Source organism: Syngnathus scovelli, chromosome 16, assembly GCF_024217435.2.
Source record: "Syngnathus scovelli strain Florida chromosome 16, RoL_Ssco_1.2, whole genome shotgun sequence".
NCBI classification, from domain to species: Eukaryota; Metazoa; Chordata; class Actinopteri; order Syngnathiformes; family Syngnathidae; genus Syngnathus; species Syngnathus scovelli.
In genome coordinates, this window is record NC_090862.1 from 767,378 (window position 1) to 779,053 (window position 11,676).

Here is an 11,676-nt window from a genome sequence, read left to right on the forward strand (position 1 = left end):
CCCAAAATAAAGAAAAGTGAGCCGCGTAACAGATGGCGTTACCGGGCGGGTGGGCGCTCTAATCCTCCCTCAAAGATCACACTTCCCTCTTGTTGGGCCAGAAAGTTTGGACGAAGCCAGGAAAAGAGTAGACAGCTGTTGTCATGACATTCAACTTGTCCCGACGCACAGGATCTAAATCAGTATTTCTTTGCATTCTATTTTTGTTCTAGTGTTTTGTTATTATTTAGTCGGTAAAAAAAAAAAAATGTGGCTCATATTATTCATGTGTGATTAGTTACGAGCTTACGTCACGGAACGAATTACACTCGCAAATAGAAAGTTGATCACGATGAGGGAAAAAGGTACGTATCGCTGAGAAATGTAGCTGCATTTTGGTCAATCCGCCTCTAGATGGCGCAATCGGCCACTAGCTTTCTAAAACGCGTGAGCGCTATCCTAATAATATACGTATAAGCCCATTGGAAAAGGCCACGAGGTATGTCCCAAAACGGGAATTAGTGGCTCCAACTCGCATACTGATCAAATCAGGCAAATGAAGCAATAGGAGGGACGATTGCTGACACACGTGGTCACGCGTAACTCTCCTGCTCTCCTTTCTCTCGCCCTCTTACACGCACGCAGGCAGGCAGGCAGGCAGGCAAACAGGCAGGCACACCTCCTCATCCACCCTCCTCCTCCTCTTCCGCAGATGGAAAGGCAAGCTTCGACCGGTGGACTAAGCGCAAGCACTAAGTGAAGTCTCCCCGTGCGTAAAGGGTGACCATGGCGCCTTTTACGCGCCGCAGGTAACCGGAGAAAACGATGGAGTAGTCGCTTACTTTGTATCGCGCTGAGATGGCGGCACTTCGCAGGAAATTCGGTGAGGACTACCAGGTGGTCACCACCAACCGGGCTGGGGGCGGCGGCGGGTTTTCGGTTCCGGCGGCCAAGAAAAAGAGGCAGCGCTTTGTGGAGAAGAACGGCCGCTGCAACGTGCAGCACGGCAACCTGGGCGGAGAGACCAGCCGTTACCTGTCGGACCTTTTCACCACCTTGGTGGACCTCAAGTGGCGCTGGAACCTTCTCATCTTCATCCTCACCTACACGGTGGCCTGGCTGGTGATGGCGTCCATGTGGTGGGTGATCGCCTTCATCCGCGGCGACCTGCAGGAGGAGCAGCAGCAGCAGCAGCACGCTGGCCGTGACGCGTCCTACACGCCGTGCGTGGCCAACGTGTACAACTTCCCGTCCGCCTTCCTCTTCTTCATCGAGACGGAGGCCACCATCGGCTACGGCTACCGCTACATCACCGAAAAGTGTCCCGAGGGCATCATCCTCTTCCTCTTCCAGTCGCTGCTGGGCTCCATCGTGGACGCCTTCCTCATCGGCTGCATGTTCATCAAGATGTCGCAGCCCAAGAAGCGCGCCGAGACGCTCATGTTCAGCCAGGACGCCGTGGTCTCGCAGCGGGACGGCCGGCTGTGCCTCATGTTCCGCGTGGGCAACCTGCGCAACAGCCACATGGTGTCGGCGCAGATCCGATGCAAGCTCATCAAGGTGAGTGCTGCGGTGGACAAAGTCTGAAACTCCCATTTGAAATTCCACTTCAAAAATGAGCAAAAAGCTCTCTCCAAATTCTGCACTAATGCTACGTCCGTTTGTTTCTTTGACAAAAGTCACAAACGTTATCTTGATATGCAGTGGCAAAAGTCTCAACATTGCAGAAGCTTAATCGGAGCCTTTGGCAGCGAATGTATAAAAACAAAACGATGGTGGCTCACATGTGATGGAGGAGGCGGAGGCTGTTGAATTTCCTCCTTGGCCTACGAGCATTACGCTCAGGCCACATTGACTGATGGGAGCGAGCGAGCGAGCGAGCGAGCGAGTGAGCAGGTGTCATTGCGCAGCAGACGCTCAGCTTTTTAGGTGGAAGCAAACAGCTCACACGCTGGCTGCATGGCCTTATCTGCTATCAGCCGGCCAGCAGGTGTGAGATAAGAGGCTGACTCCGCCGTGCCGTGCCGTGCACGTCAGGTAGGTGTGAAAGCAGGAGCACACTTGGCCTTCCTTCCAAGAGACACGAGTAGCCAGCCCAGTGAGTCAAATAAAGCTCTCCCGGGAGCCAGCGCAAAACATCAAATTGTATTTATGGCACCTCGGGACTCACTCGCACGGAAGCTTTTGCTTTCAACATCTCGGACGACGGCCACCTCTGCTCAAAGCGGCCATAATCCAATTTTACCCCTGGAATTTTTCATCATCTCTGGAAGATGACCATTTAGATATATTTGTTGGGGGAGCCACCTAAAACCTGCAGCGGAACAAGAGAGCAAAAAGGATTGACCAAGCGGCTGCTCTTTTAATTATCATAATTGACTTCCTTTCCACATTCAGCGTGCAAAAAGGGGCTGTAAAAAAAAAAAAAAAAAAAAAAAAGACAAACAGCATTAGCTGGGAGCTGCTTCTCTTTTCTCCACACTGGAGGCTTAATGATGCGTGAAGGAGGAGGAGGAGGAGGACTTGGACTTTTTCTTTCCACATTGGCAAGCATAAAGCATTGAGGCGCATGTTGGACCAGAAGAGATTTCAGGTTGGAAAAAAGCAGCCAAAGGTTTGTCAATGACATCAAGTGTCTTGAAGCCTTTGTGGAGTATTTCCACTTGTTGTCATATTCATTTCAATTTGGGAAGGGAGCGAAAAGGCCAGCAGGCTGGCCAATGCCGGCCTTTTCCCACTTGCTTCTTTCTATTGGGCAAGGTAAGGTGGCGGCTCTTGACTCACGGGCCACTCTTTTGACTTTTGGAGACAATTCGTACGTCCTAAGCCAAAGAAAGGGCCCTTCTGTGGGCCGTCGGGTGGCGGAGCGGCCTTCCTTATTCCTCCGCCATCTGTTTTGCATGAAACAATAGCGGCTCTTTGGACAGGAAGTTGTTGGCGTGGTGGATAATTGGCGGCTGACAGCTGTCAACAGGAATGATGAAGGAGGTGGAAGATGAGAGCAAAAGGAGGAGGTGGAAGATGAGACCAAAAGGAGGAGGTGGAAGATGAGAGCAAAAGGAGGAGGTGGAAGATGAGACCAAAAGGAGGAGGTGGAAGATGAGACCAAAAGGAGGAGGTGGAAGATGAGACCAAAAGGAGGAGGTAGAAGATGAGACCAAAAGGAGGAGGTGGAAGATGAGACCGTCACTCTCACTGAAAGGCCCGCCAAAACGGTGCAAAAGTTCACATTTCTCACATTCGTTTGATCTCCTGAGAGCTTTGAGGTATTGCAATGGATTTTGAACAAGAGGGATGCAATTATCAAAGCAGGCCAGAAGAAACGCCGGGAATAAAATACAGGGAGGAAAATGGGCACACTTGGAAGGAAGGAGCCTGCCCGCCTGCCCGGCTGGCCTGTGGACAGACATCCACTCCGTGAATCCATTTTGTCAATGTGACAGAGACAAAAAGGAGGGAAAAAAGGAGCTAAGGCGCCTCCACCGACTCGCCGCTAAGTAGCTCTCAAGTGACGTGCGTGCGTGCGTGCGTGCAACCCTGCGGCACCCCTCGTTCATATTCAATTGCGGAGGAGGAGGCGAGAGGGGGAGTTTGGCTGCAGGCCAACGAGGGCTCGCTTGGCGGGATGACGTGCAAACCTGCAACAAAAAGACCTGCATGCCTCCATGACAGGACAGGTGCATTGAGCAGACATCATCTAGCTATCTCTATGATGCACAAAGCTGTTAGCATCAATAACAGGAGCCATGGGATTGCATGAAATGTTCCATATTTAGTATGCGTCAAAGAGCGAGTGGCCCTTTTTCCACTGTGGATTAGTCCGAGTCTTGTTTACTTCTAGCGCTGGCCATTATGGTTCATCTGTAGAAGAAAAAAGAAATAAAAACGGGATCGCAGTAATACCGATCGATCGTATTTGTGCTCGGGTCGGTGTGTGAATAACCACCATGTGCAATTTGCTCACTATGCAAAGAAGCAATTAGCTTTGCTTTTTGTTTTGGTTCATCCGTCATTCAGTCTCGCCAGACCCCCGAGGGCGAGTTCCTGCCCCTGGACCAGTGCGAGCTGGACGTGGGCTTCGGCACAGGGGCCGACCAACTCTTCCTGGTCTCGCCGCTGACCATCTGCCACGAGATCAACCCCAAGAGCCCCTTCTTCGACCTGTCCCAGCGCTCGCTCACCAGCGAGCAGTTTGAAATCGTGGTCATCCTGGAGGGCATCGTGGAGACCACCGGTGAGCCACCACCCAGTGGACAGATTAGTCAGTCAGCGCACGTAGAGCCGGCCGCTTTGCAAATTCGGCGGCTTTTTTTATTCCTGCGCCGCGCCGTGCCGTGCCGTGCCGTGTGTCACCGTGACAAATGCGGCAAGCTTCCCAAGCCGTCAACTGAAAAGCGGAATGACCGCGTTGCCGTTTGGGGGGGAGATCATGTTCAAAGAAGGATAAAATAGCAATCACAATAGATAGTATGCATATATGGTAAAAGATCGTACGCAAAGCTCCAAATAGGCTCGACTCTCTCTCTCGGTCAGTGGCGGCGTCAACTAAAATGAGCGTACTGCCACTTCTGTCTTCCCTGAATGCTGTCAGTGGGCAATTTCTCCAACCCGGCGTATTTACCGCAAGACTCTTTTCCCCGCGGTGTGCTCCAAATAAATCCCTCCTTTCTATTCTCTTCTCCAGATAACACTCACTTATAACCCGCTGCTAGAGGACACAGCGGCCAGCTCAATAGGCTTAGCACATTTCAAAAAGGCGGGGGCGTTGGATGTATAGAGGCGGGGGGGGGGGGGGGGGGGCGTTGGATGTATAGAGGCGGGCTCGGCCGGCGGGCACTTTGCTGTGGCCACAGGGTCTGTCTTGTGATGATAGTGCCATTAAAGCAGCGTGCCACTGCAAGTTTATGGCTCGCTATCCCTCAACTGGAAGGCTTTATCCTCAGCCTCAACTTTCGAGGCACTACGCTGTCCAAAGGAGGATTTGAACACTTTTGCAATCCCACTCGACTCTCTTCACGCTACAGTGCAACATTGTTTTGGTTGCAGGCATGACGTGCCAGGCGCGCACCTCATACACAGAGGACGAGGTCCTGTGGGGACATCGCTTCCTGCCCGTCATGTCCCTGGAGGAGGGCTTCTTCCGGGTGGACTACTCGCAGTTCCACAGCACCTTCGAGGTCCCCACGCCGCCGTATAGCGTCAAAGAGCACGAGGAGAAGAATTCCCTGCCGTCGCCCGCGTCCACGCCGGCGCCGGCCGAGAGCCGGGGGGCCCGACGCGACCGCGTTTTCTCCGTGGACTGCGTCAGCGCCGTGGCGGCGGCGACCGCCGGGGCTCGGCTGCCCAGCAAGTTGCAGCGGATCAGCTCGTCCGGGAAGGAGGACCTCCAGAGGAAGGTGTTGATGCTGAGCTCGCAGCGCTCCGAGAAGGCCTGCAGCACCGGGGACCTGCCGCTCAAGCTCCAGCGCCTCGGATCCTCTCCCGGGCCCGACCACTCGCTGGAGGCGGGATTGGAAGCCGTGTCTCAGTCCGCCGGGGACCTGATGAGCACCTTGTGCCCGACCCAGCCGCACGCGCGCAGCCCCCTTTTGTTGGCCGGCGGGAGGCCCCAAGACAACCTGCCTGCCAAGCTGCGCAAGATGAACCGCTGAATTTTGGGGGGGGGAAACCCAAACATTTCTCTCTCTCTATATATATATATATCCCAAATGTTGAATGAACCCTGAGCAACTCTGACGTAAAGGCAACATTGGCAATGATTCACCAAAGCGCTCAGTGCCATAGGAGCCTCAACTGACCACGTTCCACCTGAATGTCGCGTAACAAATGGAGCCACCGTGCTGCATGTACTTTTATTCATCAATAAATCATAATCACCCTTCTTGCGTCTATTTTGTCAGTCAGTCAGTCAGTCAGTCAGTCAGTCAGTCAGTCAGTCAGTCAGTCAGTCAGTCAGTCAGTCAGTCAGTCAGTCAGTCAGTCAGTCAGTCAGTCATCAAGCCAATGTTTCCCAAGCCTTCCTGAACCGAGACATATGTTACACGGGGCCAAAAACCTACAGATGCCATTAGTTCAAAGGGAATAACGGAGAGTTGACATCATGGAATACAACAAATCTACATATCAGGTAACAGAAGAACGTAATGCAACGAGAGTGCCCCCAAGGGACCGTTGATATCTCTCGTTCACTCTCAATGAGGATGACGTGAACAACAAACCTCCAACGACCAAAGGCAAGCAGCGATCAATGCTCTGGGAGTGTTTGTCTGGAACGGCCGGCCGGCCGGCCCGCTTGGAGGAAGGCAAGCTTGCGGCGCTCCCATCGCTCATTACAAAACCATTGGCAAACACCTGGTAAAGGGACGAACGAAGACGAGAAAAGACTAGATGAGCTGTGCTTTTCTAAAATGATCCTGATGCCCCTTATACTTCATCCAGTGGACACTTGAATCAAATGATGGCTCCATTTTTTTGTTTTATATGTCTCATTCATACACTTTTGTTTTGATGCGTGTCTGAGTCGCACACATGCCACACCGAGTGAGTGAGTGAGTGAGTGAGTGAGTGAGTGAGTGAGTGAGTGAGTGAGTGAGTGAGTGAGTGAGTGAGTGAGTGAGTGAGTGAGTGAGTGAGTGAGTGAGTGAGTGAGTGAGTGAGGGAGGGAGGGAGGGAGGGAGGGAGGGAATGAGTGAGTTAGTGAGTGCTTGGCTAATTGGGCCGCCTCTGGGTGGCTAAAAGGGAAGTGGGCCTCAATGAAAGGAAAACCAAAAACAAACAGGCGTCTGCCGTCAATCAAATGTGAGCATTGCCGCGCCGACCGCAGAAATTCACAACACGAGAGTCCAAATTGGAGTCGGATTGGATTCGTAAGCCGTTGTTTTGCAGCAATCGCAGCGACATATCGATATCTTGCCAGCGAGAGCAATGCCGGCAGCCACGTGTTGGGAGAAAAGCAGATCTGAGCATCTACGACCGCTCTCAAGAATCAAGGTGGCTGGGGGGGGGGGGGGGGAATCAATAGCTTCTGATGGAAGTTTGGCCTCACGGAGAATCGATACACGGGACGGAGACCTCCCTTCATGGTGCCGACACCTCCGGCAGGTCGCGCCTTTGAGTGAATTATTCACACCGCGGCAACCCGCAAATGGGATTCGCCCAACGTGAACGTTCCAAGCGATCAAAGGCCAGGCGTGGAGAACATCTGCGCCCGCCCGCTGCAAAAGGCAGCCAGGGGCTTTCACGTATCCAATTTTCATTCACGCCAACGCCTGCCTGCTTGCCTGCCTGAGAAAGAGGCCACGTTACATGTGGACATTATTAAAAATAAAATGTTCTTGTCCAAGATGGCAGACGCCAGGTGGAGCCGGTAAACAAACATCAGCTGTTATTTTCTTATCCAAGTCAAACTCATTATCACTGTTTTTTTTTTAATACAACTGACTTCTAATCAAAAGAAAGAAAGAACAGTGTTTGGGGTGAATTTGCCAATGAGCTAGGAGAGGATTTGCAGCAATTCCTCCAGCCTCAAGAAGCTATTCCACACTTTGATGTGGGTGCCCTTGGTGGGAGAAACAATGACAGGCTTGAGAAACGACTGTCGCCATGGTAATGTTGATCAGAATGCTACTTCTAACAATAATAACAATCACAAGTGACAGCACCCTGCAAACACGCTTGATCGCCATTTCAAAAGCTCTTTTCTTACTGTTGGACACTATCCATCTCATTTGTCTTTCTGCTTATGCTCCCCCGTCACAACGGTCACGTTAGCACATCGAGTGCTTTTCCCCAAGCTGGACAAATAGTAGGTCTGGCGCTATCTCTGCTGCGAAATTGTACTTGTCAAACACACGCGGCGGCGGCGATTGCAAAAAAAAAAAACCGCTCCCATGTTGCCCGAGTAGCCCATTCCTCTTCTGTAACATTGATGATGCTAGCCTGTCTATGTTAGCATTCATGAAGTTAGCATACTTTTGTTAGGCACAATTAGGTTTTGGTTGAACTGTCTTTCCCTCTTTGAGGAAATTGCCAAATTGAAGGCAGCACTTAGCGGCTATTGTACTGGCAACAATTGTTGAGTATGATTCTAAAATTGTCTTTGTCCAATGAAAGGCCTCCCATGTAATAGACACGTCCCTCCCTCAGGTCCATCTGTCATTGTACTTCATCAATAATACACGCATGCGTCCAAATAAATAAATACGTCTGTTAACAAATAATGAAGTGCTTGTAATTAAAAAAAAAAAAAAAAAAGCCAGCTTTCTAGTGGTGGCCTCATTTGCAGGTGTCCAAGTATAATTAATGCGCATAGCCAGCTCACGCCGCAACTCTGTCCCCAGCACACGTGCCGAATGAATTACTTTCCATTGAGTTCAAGCTCTTTTGTTCTCACTCAACGCCCGCCGCACACATAAGCAAAGTTAAAGCAAAAAAGTGATCATCTTTTCTCATTGGAGAATGAAGCCAAGCGGCGGCCGGGCGCTCTTAAGAGCGAATGGCTGCCCTTTCCTTTCCACTTGACGTCTGATACGCTTCCTGGAAAGAAGTGATGGATGATTCCGTGTCGCTGTGATGATTTTAGCGGGAACAGGAAGGGCACACTGGGCGGGCTTTTTTTATTGTATTTATTTTTACGTATCAAGCGGCTTCCTGCCGTCGCCGCTTGATACGAGAACTACATACGTCTAGCCAGTCTACAGTCTACCCAGAACTACCCAGTCGCCGATACGCACGGCCCGGAAAGCGCTTCTGTTAAGCGCACCAAAACTCCAGCTCGTTAGCCCAGTTCCGCCGTTCCGTCAGATAATTCCCACATTGAGATTCATCGCCGCTTGTTTGCCTCCTGGATCTTTTTTTGCTAGTTCTTTTCACAGACAGGCAACACGCCACACGCCAATTAGCCGAGTCGACGGCCAGCATATTTATTCATCAATAATTAGTGTCATCCGGGGCAAACGTTAACATTAACGCCGCTGCCGCCGCCGTGTTTCCCTTCTGACAATTTAAGCAAAGGCTTAATGGCTCCATTAACATTGCAACGGTGGGACGGATGCGCGTTGCTTCGACATCCCTGGAAAATGTCTCGGACAAATTGCGACCCCCCCCTTTCTCCATTTTTATGGCATTAAAGAGAACCATTGGTGGAGAAAACATAAGGCTATGTTTTGAAATGGAACGTGGCGGACAGATGGCTCGTGACACGGCTCCAGACGAGCGTCCAAAACTTGGTGTGCCATTGACGGGAACAAAAAAGCCAATAGAGAAGAGGGAACGTGTGACACCACCAGTCTCATCTCCCAGCAAAGTATGGATTCTATCTTCTCTAGCTAAACTGTGATGAGGAGAACAGGTTGCTGCGCTCAACAGATGGAGCCGCTCAAATGTGGCCAATCCAAGCGCTCAATGTGAACGAGAATGCCCCGGAGCCAGTCTGGTTGCGCTGGCTCCTACCTGCAATAAACCAGCGTGGCTGGCGTGGCGTGGCGTGCCGTGCCGTGGAGCGGAGTGGCACCCAGACCGGAGGCCCCGAAGCAATAACAATGCAAACATAACGGACGGATCGTTTGCCGCTTTCTTAATTATCCCTCCGTCCACAGCAGCAGCAGCAAATTGGCCTCACATTAAACGCGGCCGGCCAGCCAGCCGGCCGGCCGGCCGGCCAGCCAGCGCCGTCCACACGGAGCTTTGCTTCTATGGCCACAGGAGGGGGAGAGGGCTGATCATTTTCATTCCGTGGTCCTCAGCTACCACGCCAAATGCAATTTCGCTCTGATGGAATAATATCCTCTGAAAAGACAATCACGGCGAGCGCCGCCCTTTTGTTCTTTATGATGATGATTGTGAGACGGCCAAGACGCTAAGTTGTCTTTTTGTGTATAAAATAGGACATCTGGCCACGTTGTTTTTGTTATTTGATGGCGCGGGTCTCGGGATGAGACGCTCTGCTGTTTTTCCATTTGCTTCCCCCACACTTCAGTGGCAGCTGCCAATTGGAAAAAGAAGGAACGTTTCTCACGGGGGGTCCGGCGGGGTCCCCTGGCGGGGTCCTCTGGCGGGGTCCCGTGGCGTGCCACGACGACGGTGTGACGCAGGAACAAAAAAAAAGAATACAACGCGACTGGAGGGTCCGTTTAGCCCACGTGACAGAGCGAGAAAGGCCTCATCTCATTATGGCAACGGAATGAGGCGGAAGCTCCCAGGGAAATGATGGCAAATGGCTTCTGTGCACAGACGATTTTACACTCTGTGCAGGTTTACGCGTCTAAATAAAAGAAGAAAAAAAATCCCAACTGTACACATTGTTGTTGTTTTACATTTTCTAAACTTTATCATGTTCCACCTGAGTTGTTTTAGGTTATATTCATTCTATAATTGATGATAGCCATCATCTTTTATTATCATTATTAGATGACAAAAAAGCCTTGGCTAAAGTGAACATGTTGGTTCTCTAACATGTGCGGTTGTATTCACCCAGCTCGTCTTTCTCACCCATCAGTGCCTTCAGGTGTGCCCCAGGGCTGTGTCCGAGGGCCCCTGCTTTTGATCATCTAGCTCGGTCAATTCGTTGTTTCGTTTTTTCCCCATGGCTTCGTGAACGACGTGGTTGTTGTTCTTTGTCCTTATCCGTTTTCATATTTGGGGTAACGTCACGGGAAGGGAAGTCTGCGGCTGCTCGATTGCCCGCGCGCGGTCTGACTTTTAATGAGGTCGTGCCCGATGACTAGTGTCTTCCGCCGGCAATGGCTTGGCTCGGTACGGCCATATTATTTCTTTGATGTCGCACTCGCTGGTGCGGCCGGTTCTCATTCGTTGAGACTTTTAAGATGGCGGCCAAAAATCCTTTCATGTATAATTGCTCCGTTTGGACAAGGACGACATCTGAGACCTCTTTGTCTGCTGTCCTTCAACCTTTTTAAGACTCCTGTTACCAAATGTTCTTATGGGTTCATTCCCAGGAGAAAGGAATCCATTTTTCAAGACAGACTTTGGGCCTCAAAGACAGGAATTGCTTTTCAAGTTGTTGGCTTTCAATTTGAAAACATGGTTTGAGTTTTAAATGAAAGATTCAAATGATGTTTAGCCTTTGCCTTACGCCTTCAAAATGTTAAGATAGGCTTTCAATGACGTGCTTCAAATGAGGCTTTATGTTTAGAAGTATCTCAAGCAGGGCCTTCATTGGGACGCACAAGCCATCCCCAATAACGTAGGATGATGGAGATTCGCCGCTGCCCCTCCTCCATGTGTCCGCACATCTCGCTTAAATTAGAAAGCAAAAAAAGGTCAACGGACGCCGGCCGGACAGCATCCTGGCCTCGTGTCCCGTCCGTCCGCCACGCTCGCCTCCGGGCCGAGCGAGCCGGAAAGGTCGCCCTCCTCCGAGGATTACTATTCAAATCGGAGCTGTGCGCAAACAGCAGCTGAGGCCCCCACCAAACCCAAGAAGGGCAAATATTTTAGCGCCGCCCGCAGACGTCGGCCAGCAGGCGCAAAAATCAATTTTCGTTTTCAGCCTACCGTAACTCAAGCCAAAAGCTTAAAACTTGCCGGCGAGTCGTCAATTAAAGGAAAACACTGGCGCGTGACCTCAAAAACCGAGGAGTAAAGAAAAGTTGAGGCCTCGGGATGTTGACGTCTGGCAACAAGGCTAGAACTAATTCAACAAGACTAGAACACGTGGCCTAGCTAGCCAAAGGTCAT

General features: G+C 51.1%; 1 protein-coding gene across 1 annotated transcript; it reads left to right on the forward strand.

The window, feature by feature from the left end:
• Positions 1-837: 837 nt before the first annotated feature.
• Positions 838-5,829, forward strand: kcnj19a (potassium inwardly rectifying channel subfamily J member 19a). Its single transcript, XM_049744112.1, has 3 exons — positions 838-1,539; positions 3,997-4,213; positions 5,026-5,829. The coding sequence occupies exons 1-3, from the start codon at positions 838-840 to the stop codon at positions 5,628-5,630; spliced, it is 1,524 nt and encodes a 507-aa protein (XP_049600069.1). The 3' UTR covers positions 5,631-5,829.
• Positions 5,830-11,676: the final 5,847 nt, after the last annotated feature.